The 24,800-nt window shown below is 32.8% G+C and overlaps 1 protein-coding gene across 1 annotated transcript; it reads right to left on the minus strand.

Annotated features, from left to right (window-relative positions):
- Positions 1 to 1,155: 1,155 nt before the first annotated feature.
- Positions 1,156 to 20,951, minus strand: LOC124372085 (apolipoprotein D-like). Its single transcript, XM_046830452.1, has 5 exons — positions 20,805 to 20,951; positions 17,745 to 17,878; positions 15,882 to 15,973; positions 5,821 to 5,931; positions 1,156 to 1,452 (listed from the first exon to the last, which is right to left on the minus strand). Exons 1-5 carry the CDS (start codon positions 20,835 to 20,837, stop codon positions 1,301 to 1,303), a joined length of 522 nt encoding a protein of 173 aa, XP_046686408.1. The 5' UTR covers positions 20,838 to 20,951; the 3' UTR covers positions 1,156 to 1,300.
- Between the last annotated feature and the right edge of the window lie 3,849 nt (positions 20,952 to 24,800).

Genomic DNA, 24,800 nt, shown 5'->3' on the forward strand with positions numbered 1-24,800 from the left:
CCGATGATGGTGGGTGCATCTCATTCCATAAAATTTGGCTGAGCGTTAGCAAACATTTTTACATTAGTCATGTGGGAACCATTGTGACAATAAGAAAATAGCAGAATAAATACATTTATAAACAAAATGAATACAATCATAGGAGATTTTAATATTCTCATTCATAGAGTAAAAAGAAAAATGATAGAAAGTCAATGTCAAAAGTCGACAAGATTTGATTTCAGCGCACTCTTGCGTTGTAGTACCCACGTTAGAACACAACTTTTTTGTGATCGGTGGTGGAGTAGTTGTACTGTAAGCTTTATACAATCTGACCTGATCTTTGGTCTCCTTTTATTAGTTCAGAAGTACTATAAAATAAAGATCTTAGGACCTAAAATTTCAAAAACTCACAGACCCCCTTTAATGATTTGGAGATTTTCTATACAGACTCCCTAGTGTTCCAGACTTCAAGTGTTTTGTACTTAGTTACTGAAAGTACCGAGTACAGGTAGAATACACAACAAATAGTAAGAACTAACCTCTCTTTCTTAGTTGCTGCGTGGTGGTAGAAGTAAAATATTTAGCGTTTTGAGCTGAAATGAATTATTGTAGAGCAGTGCAGTGTATTTCGTAAAAACTAAAATAGTTATAAAGTTTGAATTTATATATTGGATTATGATTGATTTCAAAGTTCCAATATAAATGTTATGTATTTAGTTTAAAATAGTCTATTAGACGACTGATTATTTTAAAATAAAATGCCTTCGGGGGGGGGGGGAGGGTCAGGTCAATTCCTTCCTCCCTCCACCCCCCCTGTTAGAGCACCCCTGCTATCACATCCTTGATAAATCCATTTGAGTTTTCTTTAATTAATAACGAATTAAAACAAGACAGACATTCAAACATATGCTGTAGACGGAGTTTATATTGGTCACTGTTAAATTACATGAAAAACATAAAACCAATATTTAAGACTTTTATTGAATTAAGAATAAAAGTCTTAACTATTGGTTTTATGTTTTTCATGTAATTTAATTCAAACATATACAAAATTGTAATATAATTCATTCCAAAAGTTAAATTTTATTCACATTATTAGTAATTTTACTTTGTTAGGATTTTTCAAAGTATAAACGTATGGGAGGAACGAATCGTTCAAAATAAACTCACCAATTTTTGTATTTATACATTTTATTATATTCATGCAATTCGATTCTACACATAAATATCTTTATTATGTTATGAACTAAGTCATATTATTTATATTATTGCAGTGTTTTGTAAACATATGATAGTAGCAGATACTGTGCATGTTTTATTATACTGTACAGTTTTTATTCACAGAGATCTTGAAATTGGCTGGATCTAGATTATGGTCTATCAAGACCTGATAAGTTTGCTTAAAGAATTTAGTTTGCTGTTCTTCATCTTGGCTCAAATCCTGCACCCGACTGAATAATATGGCCGTATCTGGAACAGAACATTTTATATTTATTTTTAATGATGCAGTACCATATTATCAAAATAATGTCAACGAAAAATAAACATCAATCAGTTTTTTACCCAGTAGAAGAAACTGTATTTTTTGTAAATCCTGTTTACTGAAATTATCAAATTATTGTTGTTTATTAATTTAAAACAAACACTCTAATAATATATACTTTTTTATTTCTTCTGTGAGGCCTTTCGTACTCAAAGAGCACATTATCAGAACCACATAACTGAATAAAAGTGGTTACAATAATAATATAAATAGTTTTGTACTAAATAAAAACATATATCATTAAAAATACATGGAGATAATATTCTATAACAGGACAGTATGTATATATCAACCTTTTATATATATATATATAAGGTTGATATTTAGTTAGATCAAATAAAGTAACGGTGAATTTCGGAAAGGCCCAGGTTCGTTGTTTACTAGATTATTTTGTTTCTTTTTTATAAAAATTGTTTCATATGCATCAAAGAATTTTTTTATTTTGGACTTCTTTTAATAATTTTAAATTTTAAAAAGAGTATCCAGTTTGAAGTGCATGTTTTCCCATGGCCGATCTTTCTTCTTGTTTGTATTTTAAACATGTTCTATGTTCTTTAGCTCTCTTTTTTAACTTTCTTTTTGTTTGGCCAATGTATTTTAAATCACAATTGTTACAATTAATTTAATAAATTACAGATTTTTCTTCTTCATTTAATTTATTCTTGGTATTTCCTAATATATTCTTTAATTTAATTTTGGAATTTGTAGATATATTAATATTAATTACAATAAGAACAGAGCTTCTAGAATTTATTGATGTTTGCTTCAATTATCACAATTGAGGACGCCTGGAAAAAACATGCTTAATCCATTTTTTTCTATTTATAATAAAATTTAACATTGTTAATGTATCTACACATCAATTATGGGAAAAACAAGTTCAGTCCCAAGTAATAAAAATATGTAAATCCACATCCTGGGGAGGAAAAGCTCAGATCTTTTGTGGAGGAAAAAAGACTCAGTCCAGCTAAGAACTTTGAGTAGGATCAGCTGATCTGTTATTTTGTCTTTCTTGGATTGGATTGTTTGAGTTGTTTTGAAAGTTAATATTGTTAATATTTTTGCTCTGTTTGATTGCAAAGTTTGTATGCAATTGAAGCGAGTAAACTTGTGTTTTTTGTTTGTAGTTGAGCTAAAGAGGAAAATGTGATGTTGGATCATTTTTAACTGAATGAATCAGAACAATGGCAAATTCAATGGATTTAAATATATTTTTCGAGTTCTTTAGCCCAAGAATACTTCACCAGTCTTTCCCAATTGGATGAATAAAATTGGGTTCTTAACACTTTTACCGTATCACCGGTCTGTGAGACCGAAGGTGAATTTCATGTTTCTGAAATTGGCACTACTGGTGTTCGGTTGACCCCTCCACGCTCAGTAGCTGTCAACCGGTCTCTCCTGAGCCGTTGTTGATCGGTTTTAGTTTGTCGAGAGCTTTTGACCTTGAATCAGTCCAGTTATTTTGTGAGCGCTACGTGTTTGTAAATATTAGTTTTCTAAACATAGAAATAATAAAACATTATTATAACTTGTTATAATCATGAGTGACTCGGAAATTTTAAGAGTGAACGATGGAAGATTTTACGAACGACTTTTACAACTCCTACATAATGTTGAAGGGGATGATAGTGACGATGAACCTGTTGACGATTCGGATGAAGATCCAAACTATGCAGTGTCTGATAACGAACTAAATCAAAGTGAAAGTGATGATAGTTTTGCTGTTGATGTACCCCAACTGGAAGATGAAGATGACATCCACTATATTGTCGAAAATTATTTGGTTCAGGAATCTGAAGATGACTTTTTTTGGGGGGAAAGATGGTATTTCGTAGGACAAGGAGATGGCTTCTAGCCATATTTTATCAAATGCTAGACATCAGTTGTGTCAATGCATTCATAGTACATGTTTCTTTTTGTGGAAATCCACTCATTACAAGATTTGAATTCATAAAACATCTGACCTTAAAACTTATAAAGCCTCACATGACAAGACGCCTAGAAATTCAAAATTTGCCAAGAGACATTAGACGCATCATCACTGAGTACGTTGGAGAAACAGAAGCTGCAAATCCTAATGAATGTGTTCCTAGTGACAAACTGGAAAAACGGAAGACATGTTCCAAGTGCCCAGCTGCTAAGGAAAGAAAAACCAATTACAAATGTATCAAATGCGGTCAACCCATCTGTTTGGTGTGCAGCAGAAAGTTGTGCATTTCGTGTATTCAGAATATCTTAAAATATGGATACTTAAATATGGATACTTTTTTGTATGTACTTATGCCTTTTTTAAGTTTTAATTGCTTCGGTAAAAATGTATGTGTATTTCTGATACTTGTAAATACAGCTTTATACTATACCAGTATTCTATAATATTATTTTCCATCCTAAATTCCCCAAATTAATAAATTTTAGAATTTTTTGCAATTATGTAAATTTAGAAAATATTAATTTTAGTTTTGTTATCAACAGGGAATAATTGTAAATATATTTTGTGTTTAAATCTGAACAAAAAAACAAGAATAGCCCAAAAACAGCAAAAAACTTCCCTCAGGTTTGTGAGACCGGATGATACTGTAAGTGATTGTAATTTCATGATACGGTAAAAGTGTTAAATGAAGCATTCCAAATTGAATTATATCTTCAATATGCTAAGTCTTATATGTAAAATAAATGTCTATATTATTTTGCACTTGGGTTTGTGAAAACTATCCCAGTCGCAGTCCTAGTTTAACAGGAAAGAACAGGCTGGTTTTTTTACTGTAAAACTGTACTTTAACCAAAAACATATTAAAAACATTGATATTAATATTTAATTCTAGTATTACAAATAATGAAATGGTGAAATTAAAAAAGTTAAGTATTAATATTAGCATTTAAAAAAACTTAGATACTTGACTTTAAACTTCAAAATCTATTTCCTGAAAAGTTTCAAAAATGTGCCTGAGCTTCTTTTTCCCTTGACATCTTCAATTGGTTAAATATGAAAACGTCTAAACCAACGTATTTCTGGGCATACGTTAACCAGTTTCAGGAGTTTTTCAACTTCAGTTATCAATATTGACAATTTTGAAAATTATGTGACTGTTCCTAAGTTTAAAGATTACAACGTTTAGAGTCATTTATCTAACATATCAATCTCTTGATGGAAAGGTACATGCAAAAGATCCTGAAACAGTGAACATATACAAGGTGTTTCAGAACACGTTGAAGATTTTTCCGATGGTTATAGTAAATACATTTTTAACTACAGTTTTTATTATTTTGTATGTATATATTGAATTTATTCAAACACACTATTCTAAAAAACCCTTACATATACATTAACCAAATTTTGAACAGTTGTTAACATTAGAATGTCTATTTAAAAATATATAAAGCAAATCTTTCATGATTTCATTTCAAGATGAAACTATTTACAATTTTCGACATAAAATAACTCAAAGCACAAGCGTTTTACAAATATCTTTTATGAATAACTTTAGTTAGAAGATTTTATTAGAAACCCAATGACATGCTGTTTAAGTAAATATAGTGAAAAATAAGCAAAATATTACAATTTTACTGTGGTTGGATAAGATTTTGGTACATTGAGAGAAAGCACATTGTGCAGAATATTTCTCATGTTGATTGAAATAGCATTATGGATAAAGTCAAGGTACATTGTGTAATCAACACTTTAAGATAAGATTAGAAGTTCTTACTGCTTAGTTATCTTCTCCACTACATCAACAAATTCAGCATTTAACAATGTAAAATCCATTTGTTTCATATAATACTGTTTATTCACCTAATCGATTATAATAAAATCAAAAATGAGACAAAGGTTATTGTTATATTTACTATATCATGTTATATAGATAAGTGTGTTTCATAAACTAGACTTGAGAAAACCTTTCATAAAGGTTTGAACAAATTTTTGGTCAAACTCTATGAAATTCACTAATAACAACCAATCGATCTTGATCAAATATTTGGATTACTTTGTTAAAGATTCAGTTCAAAACATCCTAAATCAAACTCAATCAAAGCTGATCAAGTTTAATCTGACAACGCACCATAGTTTCTCCACAATTTTAATGGTTTGATACGTTGTTTTTAAATCAAATTTTGTTTAAGTATTTTCATGGAAAATGTGTTGGTTTGATTGCATTACACGATTGTGCCAGTCGACGTATCAAAGGGAACAACTGGCGAATGGATTGCAAAAATGAGGAAACTGGTAAAACCTAATGTTTTTGAATTAATAAACTATTTTGAGCACCAGATATTTTAAAAACTTATTCTATACTCACAGTCATGGAAGAACCAGAAAAACTGCGCACAACTGTAACCAACACTGTAAGACTCGTAATCCGTGTCCAAAACCCAGAAAGATCCTTTAATATCGGTGTTCCACCACATAACTGAAACAATAAAATTGTGTTGATAAATCTTGCGACTCTACAGATAATAATCTTCCACTGGGTAAGCTGGTCACAATCCTTTTACAGTAACAAAACTAGTATTCAAGTTTACAGGTATAGTACTGAGTACAATATAAATCATCTTATTTACTTTTGACCAACTAATGAAACTGTAGCCTTTTAAAGGCAAAAAAAACTTATGTTATCTTAGCTCAAGACTGTAATCTTGTACTGAAGGTCCAAAATTGTGTGCCTGAGTCTCAAAAGTACTACCAAGTGTCAAAAAAGGACACTGAAATTTTTTTGTGATGAAAACTAAATAAGAAAAATTACTATTTTATAACTTTACTTGTTATTTTGCTATTAATACATACACAATGATATGATGAAAACATTTACTTAGGATTTTTATATATTTTGAAAAATAACATTCAGTGTAAGATCAAGTGTAATCGTTTTGTTTAAAGTTTATTGTTGACAATGGATAATTTTAAAGGATAACAGGCTTTTTTACACTTGAAATTGTTAATTTTACAAAAAATAAAACACTATATACATTTATAAGAACTATTTTTTTATTTCAATGTGTTTAACTATTTCTTGAAGTTCACCACTCTAATTTAGAATATAAAACCTATATACAGTGTAATATGATTCTCTTTATATGTTTAGAGGGAGAAATATACAGGGTGAGTGGCTCTTGGTGTGACAAAATTTTTTGGGTTATAATGCAATGTAAATATGATACAATGGCGGTTATAAAAAAGTCTAACTCCAAAAATTTGGTCTGAAATGAATTATTTTTCAGTTTTTCTAAATAACCCGTGTGTTTTGGTACGTAAATCTGATATTTCTCAGCAACGGATAAACATATGTGAGCAAACTACATAATTTTTAGATTCTCCGTTAAATTTTCAATTTGAAAAAGTTATCGGTTCAAACGGTAAGAAAAGAAAATTAAGCTTCAGAACGATTCAAATGGCAAAGTTGTTAAGTTTCAAAAAAAACTGAAATATCATTGAACCCCATCTTTTTTACCACACCCTGTACACAAGAATGTGTCAAGTGATATTAAATACTTTGCCATTTTTTAATAGGCTTTAAAATGGTATGCCATATGACCATAGTTAAGTATTCGGTTATCTACTTTTATTGGTTTGAATATTAAAAAAAAAAACAAGCTACAAAAAGATTAAAACAATTTAATAAAAACTGCACTTAATTTTTATGTTTTATAAAACTGCCTCATAAAACAAGGTATGCCATACCAAAACTATTTAGGTGTTTTGCTATTAAAAAAAATTAGTATAGGTTAAAAGTTAACACTGAGTAGTCATAGGACAGTATAATAAACATATTTTTTGAGCATTAGTAAAGATATTTAATCATGGAACTTTAATCAATTATCAATAAAGCAAATGAAAATTAGAATACCTCATGAACACAAAACATTAAAAGTAAAATCATTGCAGTTCATTCTCAAAATGTTGACCTTCTTTTCTCACACAAGCTCTTGCTCGCTTTCCTCATTGCTCCTCACGGTCATTTTAAAAAGACAGTTTTTCCTAAAGCCTTTGAGCAGCCAGACCAATTCTGCCTCGTAATTCTTCTTCTGAGTTTTTACTGGGGTGGAATAAACTTCCTGCTTAAAAAACCCCACACAAAAAAAGTTCATAGGTGTAAGGTCGGGAGATTGGGCAGGCCATGCGACAGTTCCCACACGTCCAATCCACTCGGGATAGTTTTCAGTCAGCCATTGACGTACTGTTGCATTAAAATGTGGAGGGCTCCATACTGCTGGAATATAAGCTCGTCTTCTTTTAACATTGTTCTAACCATCTAGAAGGTTAGGTAGGTCGTATTGCAAAAAATCTAAGTAGTTTGTTTCAGTTACAGTTCCATCAAATATGTGGGGGCCAATCAATTGGTCGCCTAAGACTCGACACCAAGCATTAATACTAAAACGCGTTTGAAAGGATTGTTCCCTTGTCCGGTGTGGGTGATTTGTACCCTAGGAGCATAATCAGTTGCTTTAAGACCCTGAACAGGCGTTAAATGGTATGGATGGAACTTATTCTTATGCAAAATATTCAAAACCTTCCATTGTGATACACCTACGTCTCTAGCAAGTTTTCTACTACCATCATTCCGAACTGAATTTAGAACTACTTCATCTAATCCTACATCATGAACAATGTGTCCTACTTCGTTAGGTCTTTTGTGAACTGTACCTCCCTCCACAAGACGTTGATGGAAGTCTTGAGAACACAGAATGACTGGGAAGTTCTGCGATCAGGGTAGCGAACTTGATACTCTCTTTGGGCAGCACGCGCATTTCCATCACAAAGCCCGTAAATAAAGTGCATATCAGCGTATTCTCGAGTAGTGAACTCCATGGCAGCCTACACTTGACTAAATTGAGCAGAAAAATAGTTTATTGGAGGTAGAAGTAATTCATGTGGACACTGGTCTTATAAAACATGATAAGGAATGAATGTACAATAATAAGGTGAAAGTGATAAGATAAGAAATTAAAACATTGATAAAGGATGTGACCATTATTCGTAACTAGCATCCCACAAATTATTTTAAAAACTGCTTTACTTTTTTGTAATCTTCAATTCCTTGTTTTATAGGGCAGTTTTAAAAAACATAAAAATTCAGTACAGTTGTTATTAAATTGTTTTAATCTTTTTGTAGCTTGCATGTTTTTTAATATTCAAACCAATAAAAGTAGGTAACCGAAATACTTAACTATGGTCATATGGCATACCATTTTAAAGCCTATTAAATGTCAAAGTTTTTAATATCACTTGACACATTCTTATGTACAGGGTGTGGTAAAAAGATGGGGTTCAATGATAATTTCAGTTTTTCTGAAACTTGGCAACTTTGCCATTTCAATCGACCTGAAGCTTAATTTTCTTTTCTTACCGTTTGAACCGGTAACTTTTTCAAATTGAAAATTTAAACGGAGAATCTAAAAAATTATGTAGTTTGCTCACATATGTCTATCCGTTGCTGAGAAATATCAGATTTACGTACAAAAACACGGGTTTTTAGAAAAACTGCAAATAATTCATTTCAGACCTAATTTTTGGAGTTAGACTTTTTTATAACCGCCATTGTATCACATTTACACTGCGCTATAATCCAAAAAATTTTGTCACACCAAGAGCCACTCACCCTGTATTTGTTTTTATATATGAGTATTTCCCTAGTTAAATTGACCATAAAAACTCTTAAATAATAATTTTGTTGATTTGAAGCATAATATGATCCGAAAACCAAAATGTACAAGCCAAGAGCCAATTTACAATGCATAAACATGCAACCTGTTTTTCCTGAAATCTATAGAGGAGAAAAAAAAAAGAAAATTAATTCCTAAGAAATTAAATGTCAGCCACGCTACTTTTGGTGGAGGTTGAAGTGGGACCTAAATGGGGGGTTGGGGGATGGGGATTGACCTATAAACAAATATTAAAAAATGAAATGATACATTTTTCTCAGATTGTATTTGTTCTAGCGCAAATTGATGATAAGACATATCAACGATAGTTATATTATAGTCAGATAATAAGACAGAGACTGAAAATTACCATTTTAAGGGTCTTTCTGTAGGCAGCTAACATAAATTTAATATTTATTTACTTGTCTGATAGTTGCTTTTTAATTGCGTCAAACTAAGAAAAATATAATCTGTAAAAATATATTATTTTATATTTCACCCTTTTGATGTCATCCTATTTTGACCACCACCAAATCTAGTGCAGCTGCTATCATTATCTTTCTTAGGGGAGATTTCAAGAAAATCAAGGTTATATGCTTTATAAAATAAAAATTGTTTCTAGGGTCCTGGACTATAAGGGTGAGTTAATCGTCAAGAATTTCAATGTAACATAGGTCAAGTGGTACATCATTGTAAGGTTTTGGTATTCATAGTATTTTAGTGATGAAAATTGAAAGTTATGTCCCTTATCTTTAAAACTGAGCAAAAAATTAATTTTTTGAATGCCAAACTAATAGTAGTTAGCAGAAACTAAATATAACACGACTCAATTATTGTAAAAATGCTTTCATTGATTACACATGGTCGTAAATCAATCAACATTATTCAATAAAAGTAAATGGTACAATTCAAATGGTGTCAATATTTAAAAAAATTGTATGAAGAAATTATTAAACTTAAAAATGCTATTTTTACCCTTAGATATTTAAATTAAATCTTAGATTCTTAGACAATTAAATCTTTTCACATTTTCTGCTTCATTACTGCTTCTGAACTTAGTGAAAAGTTATAACTTTTCAAAACATTCTGCAATTGAATATAAAGATATATCCACCAGGTATTCTTTTAAATAGGTTTAATTTTTTTAATTATTTTCATTTCCTAAATTACTAGGGAGTTGATAGAAGAATTTAAATCCTGTATAGAATGGCTTCTCTGCAAACAGCTCCAGCCTATGACAGGGAAATGCATGCTTATCAAGGCTTCTGGTACTATAATGATGGGTTGAGCCCAGAATAGATTGTTGGCTGCTGATTTGTTTTACATAAAGCATTGTTTATATATATATATATATATATATATATTGCCCAAAAAGAGTTAGAATATCCAATTCAGAAAAAATGGCCCTTTACAGAATCTAACCAATGTAAATTGAGTATGATTCTGAATTTTTTTTGTAAAACAAGTATTTTATTTTACATGCTGTGCGATGTGGCACCTTAGATAACAAGTCAATAAGTAATATGTGAGTTAATTAAGGAGAAATAAATCATCCTCAAGGTTTTTTTTACTATAAATATTTTTCATTTTTTCAATGCATACAGACCAGAATTAATTTTTTTTACAGACACCGATGACATGAAGATTATAACTTAGTGAACTATCAATATTAATTCCCAGAAATTTTGTTGATCGCACTTCTTCTAAGATATTGTTGTCGATTGCAATGTTAAATATATTTTTGTATAGTTTAACATTGCTGAAAAATTAATGTAATTAGTTTTATTAGGACTAATTAAGAGGTTTTTGGCATTAAGATACTGGTTTGTTTCTGATAAACATGTAAATGATGGTATTTCGAGTTTTTCTTTATCATTACTGGATATTTGAACGCTTATATAGTCAAGTCTTGGTAATCCATATAACCTCCTGAGACCCAGGGATTTTTGTTGTTTTTTCTAATTAACTCCTAAGTGGGACTAATACTAGGCCATTAACTACAACTCAGTTGAGTCCTGAGCGTAAACTGATGTATACTTAAACAAATTCCTGAGTGCCTAGTATTAGTCACTTAACTTCAAAATTCTCTCCATGGCTTGCTGGTTATCAGGACTGCCCCATAGGGGGTAGCACTGTACAGGTTAGAAATGTTCCTTGTTGATGTAGTTCCTCAACTCACCGCTAGGGTGCGTCAGTGTGAACACAGCATTGAAACAAACAAGATGGCAACACCACCCAGAAAATCATCCTCTACAAATCAACGATGTAAGTAGATAAAACCATTGTTTTACTTTATAATTATATTTATATGTCATAAACACATCACAAGGTTATTATGTAGTGTATTAAATGCAACAATAATCAGTTTCTTTATAGGACAAATTGTTGTGCAATCTAAGTGACTAATATTAGGCACACAGGGCTAAAGACCAAAAGGCAGTATTTTACTAATACCTTAATACTAGTAACTTCGGTCTTTATTATGTTGAATTTCAGTATAAAACTTTTTTACAGTGACACAAGAAAAATCAATGCTTGTCTGTTTGGGACTGATGATTCTGAGATCGAGGATTTCAATGATGAAGAAAATGAAGATAATGTCCTCAGTGCCAGCACAAGAGAGCAATCTTTATTTCAAGCGAATTGGAGTGACAATACTGACAGCGACCCTGACTATCATCCCTCAACTAGTGACAGCGATAACGAACCCACAACATCAACAGCAGTAAAAGGTAACTTGATCATCAAATTTCTTTATCCTAACCTAACCTAATGTAATCTAACTTATACAAACAAAAATACATGTAATTACTATGGTTTACACATTCTACTTAAAATTCTGTTGAAAATTATTAAATACTTTAACTGAGTACATGATTTATTTTATTTTATTGATTGTTTTTCAGAAAAATCAACTAGCCAAAAGGAAGAAAAATACTAAACTGCAACCACCAATCAAGAGAACAAAGAACATACCTACTGCCGAACCATGGAGAAAAGGCATTTTTTCTCCTGATCCTGTGACTCTTCACGAACCTTCGTATATACCACTGGACTGTACGAATTGGAGTAATGAGAAGGTTTGTTGAACTATATTATGATGATGATATTCTTTTACAATTTGTGGAGAAAAGCAAACCAGACTTATGTACTTAAGACAGGTAAAAGTTTGAAACTTATCTTGAGAGAATTCAAAGTTTGGTTGGGAGTAAATTTTGTAATGTCATCCCTACAGTTTGCCCCAAATACGTATGTATTGGGACAAGGAATGGAGAGTTGCTGTAGTTGCTGATCATATGTCTAGGGACAGGTTTTTTCAAATAGAGAAATTCACTAAAAATTGTCTTTGATGATGACATTAATGAAGAGCAAAGGAAAGCCGATAGGCTATGGAAAATAAGACCACTGATTGACCGGTGTTTTGTTAGGATGCTTAAAAACAAAACCAGAAATCAACACATCTGTATAGATGAGATGATGATACCCTTCAGTGGCACAAGTGACTTAAAACAGTACATTCCCAACAAGCCCAACCCCTTAGGAATTAAGGTATTTGTTTTGGCTAATCCTACTGGGATTATATGTGACTTTGTGGTTTACCAGAATCAGACCACCTTTAACTCAAGATATTGCTGGAAGCTTTTGGCAATGTGAGTCTGCCGTTCTTTTATCTAACTCGGTCTTTAGTTTCCTGGTCATGTCATTTACATCGACAGATATTTTAATACTGTACGATTAGCTGAAGAACTTCTTAATCGTGGAATTAGATGCTCAGGGGACTTTAAGGAAGGATAGGCTTCCCCAGGATAATGATCTTCCTGACGACAAGATTTTTAAAGAAAAGCCAAAGTAGGGGTTCAGCCACTGTCAGTGTTCGCGCCGATGGTGCGATAGCAATTAAACAAAGTGGCTGGATAACAAATCCGTAACTATGATCTCAACTAATGAGTCCGTTGAGCCCATGTGTGAGGTTAAAAGGTGGTCAAAGGCTGAGAAGAGGTATATTCAAGTGTCCCAACCAAGTGTGGTGCAGTCATACAACAAAAATATGGGAGGGGTGGATTTGATAGACAGAATACTATCTTATTGCCCTTCGAGATCTAGAACTAAAAAAAATGGACAGTTAGATGTTTATTGCACTTTTTTGATGTAGCCCTAGGAAATGCATGGCTTCAGATGAGGGAGATTAAGAAATCGTCAGGAGTATCTCCCAAGGACATTGTTCAATTCAGGCATTTCAAGTTGGAATTAGGTAAATCCATGATTGAGAAGAATAGTGTTCGTCTGGATTGTTGATGAAAATGGGGATGAAGATCAAGGACACCAAGAAGAAGGATTTTTGGATCGTAGGAAGAGTGCGGGCCCATGTTTAGAGAAAAGACTGCAAGGCGCCACCCACTTACCGGAGGTGACAAAGAAAATCCAAAAGAGGTGTGCTCTTCCAAAGTGTTTAAAAAAATCTACTGTTTTTTGTACACAGTGCAAAGTTTATCTTTGCCTTGTAGATGGAAGGAACTGTTTTGGCTAAATACCACACAAAGTAATTTGAGGGTCATGATTTAAAAATCCTAATTAACTTAGTATTTTTAATTAACTCAAAAATCAACAGAAACCATGGAAGTCTGATTACGATAGCTCAGTGCAGTAATTTTTAATTCTTTTGTACTCATGTTAATTGACACTCAATAAAATATATGGTTTAACTGGATGTACTATGTTTTTATACCATTTCTACCCATTTCAGTCCGAAGTGCCTATTATTAGGACAATCAAAAAGGGTAGAATAAGGCACAACAGAATTTTTTAAATATTTTTTTTTGGCTCTTTTCATTTGTTTAATAGACAAGTTATTATCATGTCATATGATATTTTAAAGAAAAAAATTCTCGGGACTCAAGGCCAATTTTTTAGAGTGCCTAATAAAAGGCACTTCGGTTCATAGTTGCTAAATCTTATTGAAATCCTCAGGTCTCAAGTACTATCAAGACAAGTGCCTAGTATTAGCCACTCTGGACTCAGGAGGTTAAGTAAATAATAAAAAGCAATGGTCCCAAAATGGATTCCTGTGGAACACTACATTTCATATTTTTTCGAGTAGATTGATAAGTTACTTTTCTATTACATTCATCACGATAACTGATCTCAACAAACTGTGCCCTGTCAGCTAGGTATGATTTAAGCCAGGACAAGCGTCTATCATTCAGACCAAAATTAGCCAGCACCTGCAGTAATTTACTGTGTGACACACTGTCAAAAGCCTTAGACATGTCCATGAAGACTCCAACAGTTGTCCCACCTTTGTCAATGGGATTTATTATTGATCCAATGTATTCTATTCCAGCTGTAACAGCATATCTGCTTGCTTGAAAGCCATGCTGTTCTGTCACAAGAAGTTTATTAGATTATAAGTATTCTGTCAATTGATTAGACATTACTTTTACAAATATTTTTGAAAATGTTGATAGTAATGAAATTGGATGGTAGATTTTCAAATCTTTTGTTTTGCCAATCTTGAATATAGATTTTATGTAAGCAATCTTTAGCCTGCTAAGAAAAGCTCTACTAATAAGGGATGCATTAATTACATGAAGTAGTGGTTTGATTAAAAATGATTTGGCATAAGTATTTAATTATTGGCTTTGGAATATCACCATAACCAGTGAAAATTTATTAACGAGTGATGAAACTATTTTTTCCAAGTATAATTCAGAGATGGTTTTGAGAGAGAAACCATTGGAATCCTCACTGGCAAAAACATTCTACACACACAGCTATGAGTCAAATTAAGTTTAATCTGCTCTTCTACCATATTACAATAAGTTATTAAACGTTTCACACAGTTCAGACAGATTACATGATTCTCCTGTGCCTAAATCAAAATAAGCATCAAAAGAGTCTAGAGATTTTCCCTTATTACATGCTTCATAATTAATTACTCTCCATATTGTTTTACAGACATTATGCGAGTTACTTATTACATTATCATGGTAGTTTATTTTTTAGTCTGAACTAGTTTCGCCTTAAATTCTTTCTTCCTTAGCACCAGGTGATGTTTAATTTCATTGCAGGAAGAAGCATTTCTCTCATGTTTATAAAAATGTATTATACCTAAAAATACATTATTTTGGATAGAAAAGAGATTGATATTGGAAATACGAATACCGCCCAACACTCAAATTTGTTAAATATCAAGGGTAGGCCGGTTTATATAAAATAATTCATATAAAACTAAACAATAGTTTTCTAAATTTGGTCCATTACAAACAATTTATAAATTTTGGTTTAAATGCTGATTCTTTTCTTCTTTTATACTGTTTTTCTTTTTCAAAACACTAACTTCTTAAATCTGTATCACAGCCTAAAATACAGTAACTATAAAATAAACTATAGAAAACTAATGTTTATAATGTTTTACTTAAAATTAAATTATCAAAATTTGTATGAGTTATCTCGTATCAGTTACAGATAATAGTTTATACCTTTATTTGATTTTTAAAATCCATGATTTTTTGATAACAGTAAAGGATTACTATTTTTACTAGGCACAAAAAGGTTTCCTCGATCACTCCCTACTATGCCACTGGATTATAAACCACAATCATCAGTAATTAATTGATTTTTTACTGTAGTTTTCTCTCCAAAGTTAAATTTTTGTCATTTTGTATGGATCACCATGGGAATGTATTGCTACCTTATATATGTTAGTAACAACTAAACTTACAGTGTGTTGGAAGAATAACCTCAAATTTGCCTTCATTCTTGCTTGGATCTTCAAGCACCATGGTACCATCCATTGTGAAAATTTTGTTGGATCTGTTAAGCAGGAATAGAAAACGTAAGGTGATCGTGTTCAGTCAAAGTGATAATGCATGATTGTTTTTAAGGTAAAAGACTAAATCATTTAATTGATAACAGAGGAGGAAGATTTCGAAGACAACTATAACAGGGTTAAATCTGACAAGTAACAGCTAAAGGTGGTGAAATACCATTACTTGAGATATCCATTTGCACCAGCTGCTGCACGTTTCTACACGAATCTCAATCATTTCATTTCTTCATGTTCAGTAAAAAAAAACACTCAAAACCTGCATGACTATAAAAGACGATCAACAATGTTAACTTGAAACAATTGGGCTCTTATTTTTAATCGTAGAATTATGGATGATACCTCACTTTAAAAATATAATTAGCTTTTTAGGGTTTTTCATATTTTTAATATTAAAGAAATTTTTATTCTTCCACAATTTTAATTTATTTAAAAGCGCTTTCGCCGGTTAAGGCATCATCAGTTATTGTTTACAGAAAAACATACGTATAAAATAGAAAAAATATGATAAAAAAGAAAGAAACTTAAAACTAATAAGTGAAGACCAAAAGCTAATAAATTATAAAAGTATTATATCGAAAAATGTGGTTTTCAATTCATAATTTTTTAAATTCATACCCATTTTTTAATTTGATACCCATTCATTTTCTACCATTAGTAAAAGAAGAAATCCATTCTGAAATTGTGGATTTTTTATTTTTTTCACATTACGTATTAACCAACGTGTAACTTAAATTTGGGCAACCCTATGGTTGTCCAGGAGGGGTACTTGACTAATTGCAAATGTCGAGATATTGGGGGGTCAAAAGGAGAATCAATAGGTCTAGCCTACTGTAGAGGATGACTTCTCAGGGTGTGTGGAGCCCCCTTAAGGTGATGCAATCGATTTTGAGTTAAGTATTTTTTTTTTATTTTACTGCCATAATCTTTCAGTATGTCTTGGATGCCGAGAAAGTTGAAAAAAAGTTTTGGACCATTTCACCAGTAACTATAGACATCTGAAGTGGTGGTTTTGGGCTACTTTATAACAGGTACAATTGAAAACTGCTGATGATAAAGACTTGAAACTTTTACAGTAAGTATGTGATATATATCCTGAGGGATTCACATAATTTTATTTTGAAAAATGTGAGTTAATTTTACCCCATATACAAAACATTACGGAATAAATTATTAATGATATATTTTTGGACTCAAAAATATGTTACTCTATTTGGGAGAATAATATCTCAAATTATTGTCGTGTTAAAGGCTTTGACACGAGAAATTGCTGCCCCCCCCCACTTTTTCTGGAGGGACTGAAACAGAGCTGCCTCCCCTTCTTCCAAGGAGACATAACAGGTACAGTGGACCAATAAGGTATCCGCTATCCATCCTCCGGGGACTTCCACAGGAGGCGGCCCCTACTCCCAACCTTACCCCTCCTGAATATCCTATCATTCTAGAAGCAAGTGCAAACATCCTTTAGGGCTGTGCAATGAGAGGTTTCTCATTCAAATCCTAAGTAAACAAAAAAGGACAAAAAGGTGTTTGAAATTTAACAGTGCTTTTATGGGATAAAATTCAAGGTCGTTACGCTACAGCCGGATCGTAATTACGAGTAATTGTACTTCATTCATTAGTTGTAATTTGTTTTTTTCCTTTATATTATATGGATACTACAATTGTTATAGCTATAAAATACAGTACTATTCTCTCCTATTTAATAAATCCCAAATAACTAGTGATACTAAGGGCAAATAATAATAATAATCTTACGGTTCTCTGATAATAGAGTTGATTACGTCCACTGTATTGTTTTTTTCTCCATTAGTGTAGTTAGCGGTTACACACCGTCCTCTTCCCTCAAACTCCATGTTGGCACTGGCTTGCTGGTACCAAATGCCCAAGAACTGAAATGTTCCACTTTTAGTTGTTTTTAATAAACAATTGTAATTGTTATTGCATAACCTAGATTATTCTTATAATAATACAACAGACCACATAAAGTCTGCATCGCATACTAAAAAAGCAAGGGTTTTATTGTTATGTATGGGCTAGATTTTCTAAGTTAGTATCAAAAGTATTATAAACTCCATTAAAAAGTTCAAAGAGTTAAATTTTGCTATTTCTTGCTATTTTTCTATGAATTTACTGCAACACAACATGTAACACTTATCTACAAAGGAAAAGATGGGAGTGTTCGTTTCTACCAAATGGCATTTGACTGATGAAATTGGTTTGAAATAAAATTGAAATCTTCTTAGAGAGAAGACTTTTCCTCTGAAAGGAAAAACTGTCAACACTCTCTCGGATCATTTTTTAAATATCCCCCCTCTCCCCTTAATCGCTAACTTTAAGAAACGTACAAGTAACATTTTTTACAAATGTGTCTTATACAGATTTGGATAGAGTAAATGCAGATCCAATTTTCAGTGTAAAATAGACATGCCCACAACACATTGAACGATGAGCATCACTAATTTGCTTGAAAAACCCCCTGTAACTAACACTATTTACATTTATTTTAAATCAAATAATTTGATACCTCACATGGTGTGCTGACACAATGTTCATAAACACTTACTTAAAAATGTTACCATTATTCATGAAAAAATAAAGAAATAAACACTCATGTAAGATAAATCTAGTTTTCATTATCTATATTTGTAATTAAAATAAAAGCTCATTATTTAAAAACCCATTTGTACTGTGAAAATATTGTATTTCTTAAGGAAAAACATATTTTCTCATTCCAAAATGTCACACATAAATTTTGCAACAAAATGGTTTCTGATATAATTTTTGTTATGCATTCAGTTGGTTAAAAAATGTGATGATAAATAATAAAATATAATAGATTACATTATAATATTCCACACCTAGAGTCTACAAATATTGTTGTTTTAGCAAAAATAACCATATCTCAAATTCTCATAGAGTGCTTTCTATGAACACCTTTTTAAAAAACTTATAATATAAATGGCCAACTACAGTTGAGCGAGAACAGTTGTAATTCAGAAATAACAGTTATGCATAATGAGGGTTTCGAATGTAATGTTTATCAATATATTCTGTGAACAGATTCCAGTTTCGATCAATGACTGAAAAGGATGTTATTAATATAATAGACACTCCGAAACCTAAATAATTTAAAGGGATACCTTGCAAAAACCTGTAAAAGAATTGACTGCTCCACTAACAAATATATCATTACAGTTAGGAGTTTTCCTAGTCCAACTTAAAATCGCTGAAGTATATCCAAAGTACAAAAGGAAACAAATAATTACCGACCTATTTCTCTCATACCTACTTTCTCAAAAGTTATTGAAAAGATAGTCTTGGAACAGCTTCTACATTACCATGAGCAACATATCCTTGTTTACTCATGACTCATCCACAGCAGTGATTCTTAAAAGGCAGATCAACTGCAACTGCTCTCGTACAACTTGTAGAGCACATCATAGACAAACTAGAAGAGGGCTGTGTTGTAACCAGCTTGTTTGTAGACTTCAGTAAAGTAATTGACTGCCTCAATCACAACTGCTTAATAGAAAACTGAAAGCACTAGGTACAGAAGGAGAATCAGTAAAGGGGTTCCATACCTATTTGAGTAATTGAGAACAGCTCATAGAGATGCAGCACACAACCAGTACCGTAACATAACAGAAAAAGTACAATAAAAGCCACTCCATGTAAAATGAGGAGTACCACAAAGATCTATGTTGGAACCAGTATTATTCCTTCTCCTGACTAATGACCTACCAACCAACTCATATGCAAGGAATCTGTAAAACAATAATGTATGCAGATGATACTGTCATTACTACAGAAGGAAAGAATAAAGAGCAAACGCTAATTAACACAGATAGAGCTTTCAATGCTACTAAAGAATACTGTGCTCCTAATCACTTGGTTCTTAACAAAGAAAAAACTGTCCAAGTAGTTTTCAAAACCAAAGGCAAGAATGTAGATGTAGGAATAACTGGTAATGACCTTAAAACTAATACAAAGTATTTTGGCATTGCAATTGACTATAATCGTCTCATTGACTCTAAATGTTGGAAGCCACATGTAGTCCAACTGTGCAGGAAACTCTGCTTGGGAACTTATCTTCTGCTGGGTTCAATCAACTTTGTACTCCAGAGGTAACAAGAACTGCCTACTTCACCTTTTTCGAGTCTCACAAAGGATATGGTATAGCGTCTTGGGGTGGAACAACTTCTGCAAATTTAGAAAGAGTCTTCGTACAACAAAAGCGTGCTGTTAGATGTCTTGGATACAGAGAAAGCTGTTGAACAGCATTTTGCCGAACTTAAAATTCTAAGATGGTGGCACTGTATATACAAGAACTTATCTTGCACACAGTCTCTACTTGTCTAAAACCAAGAAATTAAGATATACACCACCCTAACATGCTTTGTCTTACAACCTCATCACTTAAGTCTGTTCAGCAAAAAAAACAACATATGCTGGAACGAAATTGTTCAACCTGCTGCCAGAAGAACTGAAGAACACACCTGCACAACAACTAAACAAGGGACTGGCTGATAAAGAGACCATTTCACTCAATGGATGAGTACGCGAAAAAGACATATATTTAATAATTACCATTATTGTAACCACATGACACATTACTAATCTCCAAGATTATGTAAATACAGAACTTGTCTATTGTCTGTCATATTATCATCGATATTTTAGAGTTAAAAAACATATGTCGTTATGTCTGTGAGCTAAACACTATAACTCATTTACATTAAAGTTCTCATAAGCATACATGATCATATTCTCATCTGTAACTCTTATTTTAATTATATATAATGAACATATTCTTACATCCTGAAGGTTGAAGTTTCCTTTGACCTCCATTTGAGGGCAGCTACCAAATTGAGGCCAATGCCACCCATTTGTCGAATTAACAAACAGGACAATCAGAGTTAAAATTGTGGAGCACCTGTAAGTTTACAGAATTTAAATGCGACTTGTAGACTAAATAACATTTCTTTTAAAGATAATTTTCGTCACATATCTACAGACAACTGATTATTGCTATAAGGAAAGGCGAGAGTTCCGCCCACACCACCACTCATACCTTTTGAATATGTGCAAAGTAAAAAAGCTTTATTTAGAAATACCAACAGAAATGTTAATTCTAAAATATACCACACAGATTATGTTCAAGTGTAGACTCAAAATTTAAGGCAAACTCTTATTGATAGAGGGAGTTCGGAATATCAGGTCTACAATTAAGTGAATTATCTTTAAAATGCCCTCACACACACACGCATACGCACAAACGCCTAATTTCTTATGGGATTTACATTTAATTAATTGATATCTCGAAAATCATTCAAGATTCAAAACACTCTTTCCTACTAAAAGTTTAGGGAATTTCATAAGCATTTACAAGATCCATAAATAACTGTTGTGAATTAAAAGTTTTAGTGGTGGCAATATTGGAATAATGAAACACCTGGTAACTATGTACAAGACATAAAAATACCTATAAATAATACAGTTTTGAAGTACATAGTCCCCATTTATAAAAGGTTGTCAGAAAAAGAATTGTTGCTAAGGTGCCTCAAGGCCAGACCCAAAATAGCAACTAAAGCCTTCATAGACACATTTGGTGTAAATGGGACAAGACAAAAAGTGCTTCCAAAAGACTTGTAGAAACTGCTGTGGCAGATGCAGTAAGTGTAACTTTGGGAATATTGCTACAGTCCCAAGTATGGTTCAAGCTTCATTGTCACCTGGAAGTCAGACCAGCAGAATTGCCAAGATGTGGGATCGACGTCGTCGCGACAAGATTGAGAAAGTAAAGTCAACTAGGCTGAAGAGGCAAAGATTATACTTGAGAAAGAAAATTCTTCTGGAAGATAGAAGAAAACAGGTTTTTTGTGTAATGCTTGGTATTGTATGTAAATTAAAAAATATTATATACACACATCCTATTATCTCTCTTCCCTATAAATGGTATATGAATAGTTAAACAAATAAGATTGCAGTACCGTAATATATTTTTGTGTTACAATATTATACTATACGAGTATGTTGCACAACATTTCAATTGAATATACACATCGTAAAAAATGTATCTCAGAAAAAACAGTGTCTTTTTATATTATTGGAAAATTTAATTGGATGAATTTGTCACAAGTTAGTCTGTATTATACACTACACAGTTTAAACTAAATGTCCTGTTACTTTCATAAACATTCGGTCTTTTGTCAATGACTTCAATTAGTGATGATTTTAGATGTTTGGGGGTTCGTTTTTATTATTCAACCTTGAAGTTCTCTTACTAATGGTATAACACTGTTTAGTGTAGGGTAAGCTTCTCCACACAAAAATGATGACATTTTCTCTATAGGCTGGAGTAAAGCAATGCAGTCGTCAATTATATCCCACTCAGAAGCATTTAGAGATGGTACAGGTGACTGTATAAGTGGTAGAGCAGCTGAAAGAGGAATTTTAACTTTGACCAACAGTTTCAACATAAATAAAGTTGCATTCCATCGAGCAGAGACATCTTGCTTCAATTTAAGCGTTTCCAGACCCATTTGATTTTGAATATCTTTCCATTTATAGGACGATTTAGTGCTATGGTTGAAATGAATCAATTGAACAACATTTGTTGATAATTTTGATCAATTCATCATATTTTAAATTATCATTTTCATCATTGCCCTTCGATGTGCAATCATTAACAGCAAGATTTAATGTGTGCGCATCACAGTAGTGATTGCGCAAATGTAAACTTTCTCTGACAGCCTTTTTAACATTGCTGGCATTGTCAGTAACAACAGTGACGATTTTATGATGTATTTGCTACTCTTCTGAAATGTTTTTATAGCGTTAGTTATGTTATCAGATGTATGATCCAAGGGTAACTCGGAGGTAGATAACACATTAGAATTTAACTTGGCATCAAGGATGAAATGACATGTTAAAGACATGTAACTTCTATTACTATCTGACGCCCAGATATCTGTTGTCAATGCAACATTTTCAACTTCTGCTAGTTTTTGTTTAAGGGCTTCTGAGCATACCTTATACCGTTCATTGAGTAATTTGGTCGATAGCAGTTTTCTGCTTGGAAAAGTGTAGTCCGGGTTTCTTAGTATAGTTTTTGAAACCAACGTTTTCTACTATTTGTAAGGGCTGATAATCTAAAACTATCATGTCTAACAAAGGATCATCAACAGATTTTTTGTTTATTTTGGTAGGTGCCACTAGCTTCATTTGTTTATTGCGTTGGCGTGGAGGTTCTGAGTCAAAATTATCCCGACATGATATGTTGGTATCTTGTCTTTGTGTTCCACTAGTAGAAGCGGCATTACTTATGGAATCAACCAAGGGAATCAACTGAAAGATTCGTGCTTGACTTACTTGAAATTCTAGGAGATGACTGTCTATCAGAACTGTCCTAATACTGAACCGGATGTTTATTCTTTAAATGTGTTACTAAGTTAGATGTGTTTCCGAAATGTTTATAGGAAGATGAACACAGCTTACATTGCACTCGACTGTCTGTAGTTGTCTTGTAATACTCCCATACCACAGATTTTCGTTGTACCTAGCCATAGTTAGATATAACGAAAATTGGCAACAGATCACTTTCAAAACATTACTTAGAGTTATGAACAAAATGACTTATTCTGACAAGAGATGGATCGCGCTAAAAGTTCGGAGCGAATCCAGTAACCAAGTCGGACCCAGTAAACCGAGTCGGAGTAACGAGTCGGACGAGTTTGTACCGAGTCGGACGAGTTCGTACCGAGTCGGACGAGTTCGTACCGAGTCGTCAAATCTCGGGTTCTCTTTGGTTTGGGATAGTGATTAGTGAGTAGAATACGAAGTGCGAGTTGACTCTACTCGAATAGAACGGAATTGTCACTCGAGTTGACCGAGTAGAACTATTTGACTCGTCACATCACTGACTTTAATGAAGTACCAATCTCCATACTTGTAAAAAGACCTACATTTGAACTCCCTGGAGGCTTTAAGTGTTCCAGATGCCACGTTTCTTTACAAGCTTATTAAAAATTTGATATATTCTCTATTTCTTCTGGAACATGTCTACTTTATATGTCATGGGCGTATAAGATCCGAGAGTTGTTTGAGAGAAGGACCCATTCATCTTTCCTGGAGTTCAACACTACAATGGAACGGATACAATTGCTGGGCAACCACATCGCAACTGAACTTTTCTCCGGTTCATCTATCCCAGTTATCTACCTCTGTTAGGTACTAACACTCCGATTTAGTTTGAGTGACTTTCTTGTACACGGATTATCTAGTATTTATTATTCTCTAAAGAAACTTTGAATGTGGTAGTAGTATACTTTGGCCGTTCCTGGGACAACGCACCCGAGACCGGTTCTGGGACAAACCGTGTGAGACCGAATCTGGGACAGAAAATTGTTAGAGAGCGACTAAGAGTGTGAGTACGGGTAGTCAAAACCGCGCCGCGCGAATCACCACGCATGTCATCGCTGTCCCGCCACCGACACCACGCGTGTGTTTATTTACCACAATTGTGAGAATGTATGTGTTTGTGATTTACTGATCAGATCTAAATAGACGATGTTGTTTACATGGTTGTTCTGGAGCAGTTGGTTGTTTTGATCTACAAGTGTGATTGTGATCTGTTGAATCTTTCGTAAACCGCTCCGAAGAGGTATGTAGTGTTTTTCTTGAGGTGATTGAGATATTTTGTAGCCGTGTGGTACATTAGGGGAAAAGGAGTAGAGGATTGCTGTCTCCAAATGTTTGTGAGAGTGAACATCATGATTGACAAGACTGTTGTTGACAATATTGCAGTGTATC

Source organism: Homalodisca vitripennis, unplaced genomic scaffold (assembly GCF_021130785.1).
Source record: "Homalodisca vitripennis isolate AUS2020 unplaced genomic scaffold, UT_GWSS_2.1 ScUCBcl_2492;HRSCAF=7318, whole genome shotgun sequence".
Classification (NCBI taxonomy): Eukaryota; Metazoa; Arthropoda; class Insecta; order Hemiptera; family Cicadellidae; genus Homalodisca; species Homalodisca vitripennis.

Bases quoted from the DNA above. Each gene is read 5' to 3' on its own strand.
- LOC124372085 (XM_046830452.1), bottom strand. From the start codon at position 20,837: ATGGAGGTCAAAGGAAACTTCAACCTTCAGGAT. The intron at 5,932-15,881 runs GTAAGTTTAGTT...TTATTGTTTCAG, and splicing joins GGTTATTCTTCCAACACACT to TTATGTGGTGGAACACCGAT. The intron at 1,453-5,820 runs GTGAGTATAGAA...GTTCTGTTCCAG, and splicing joins TTTCTGGTTCTTCCATGACT to ATACGGCCATATTATTCAGT.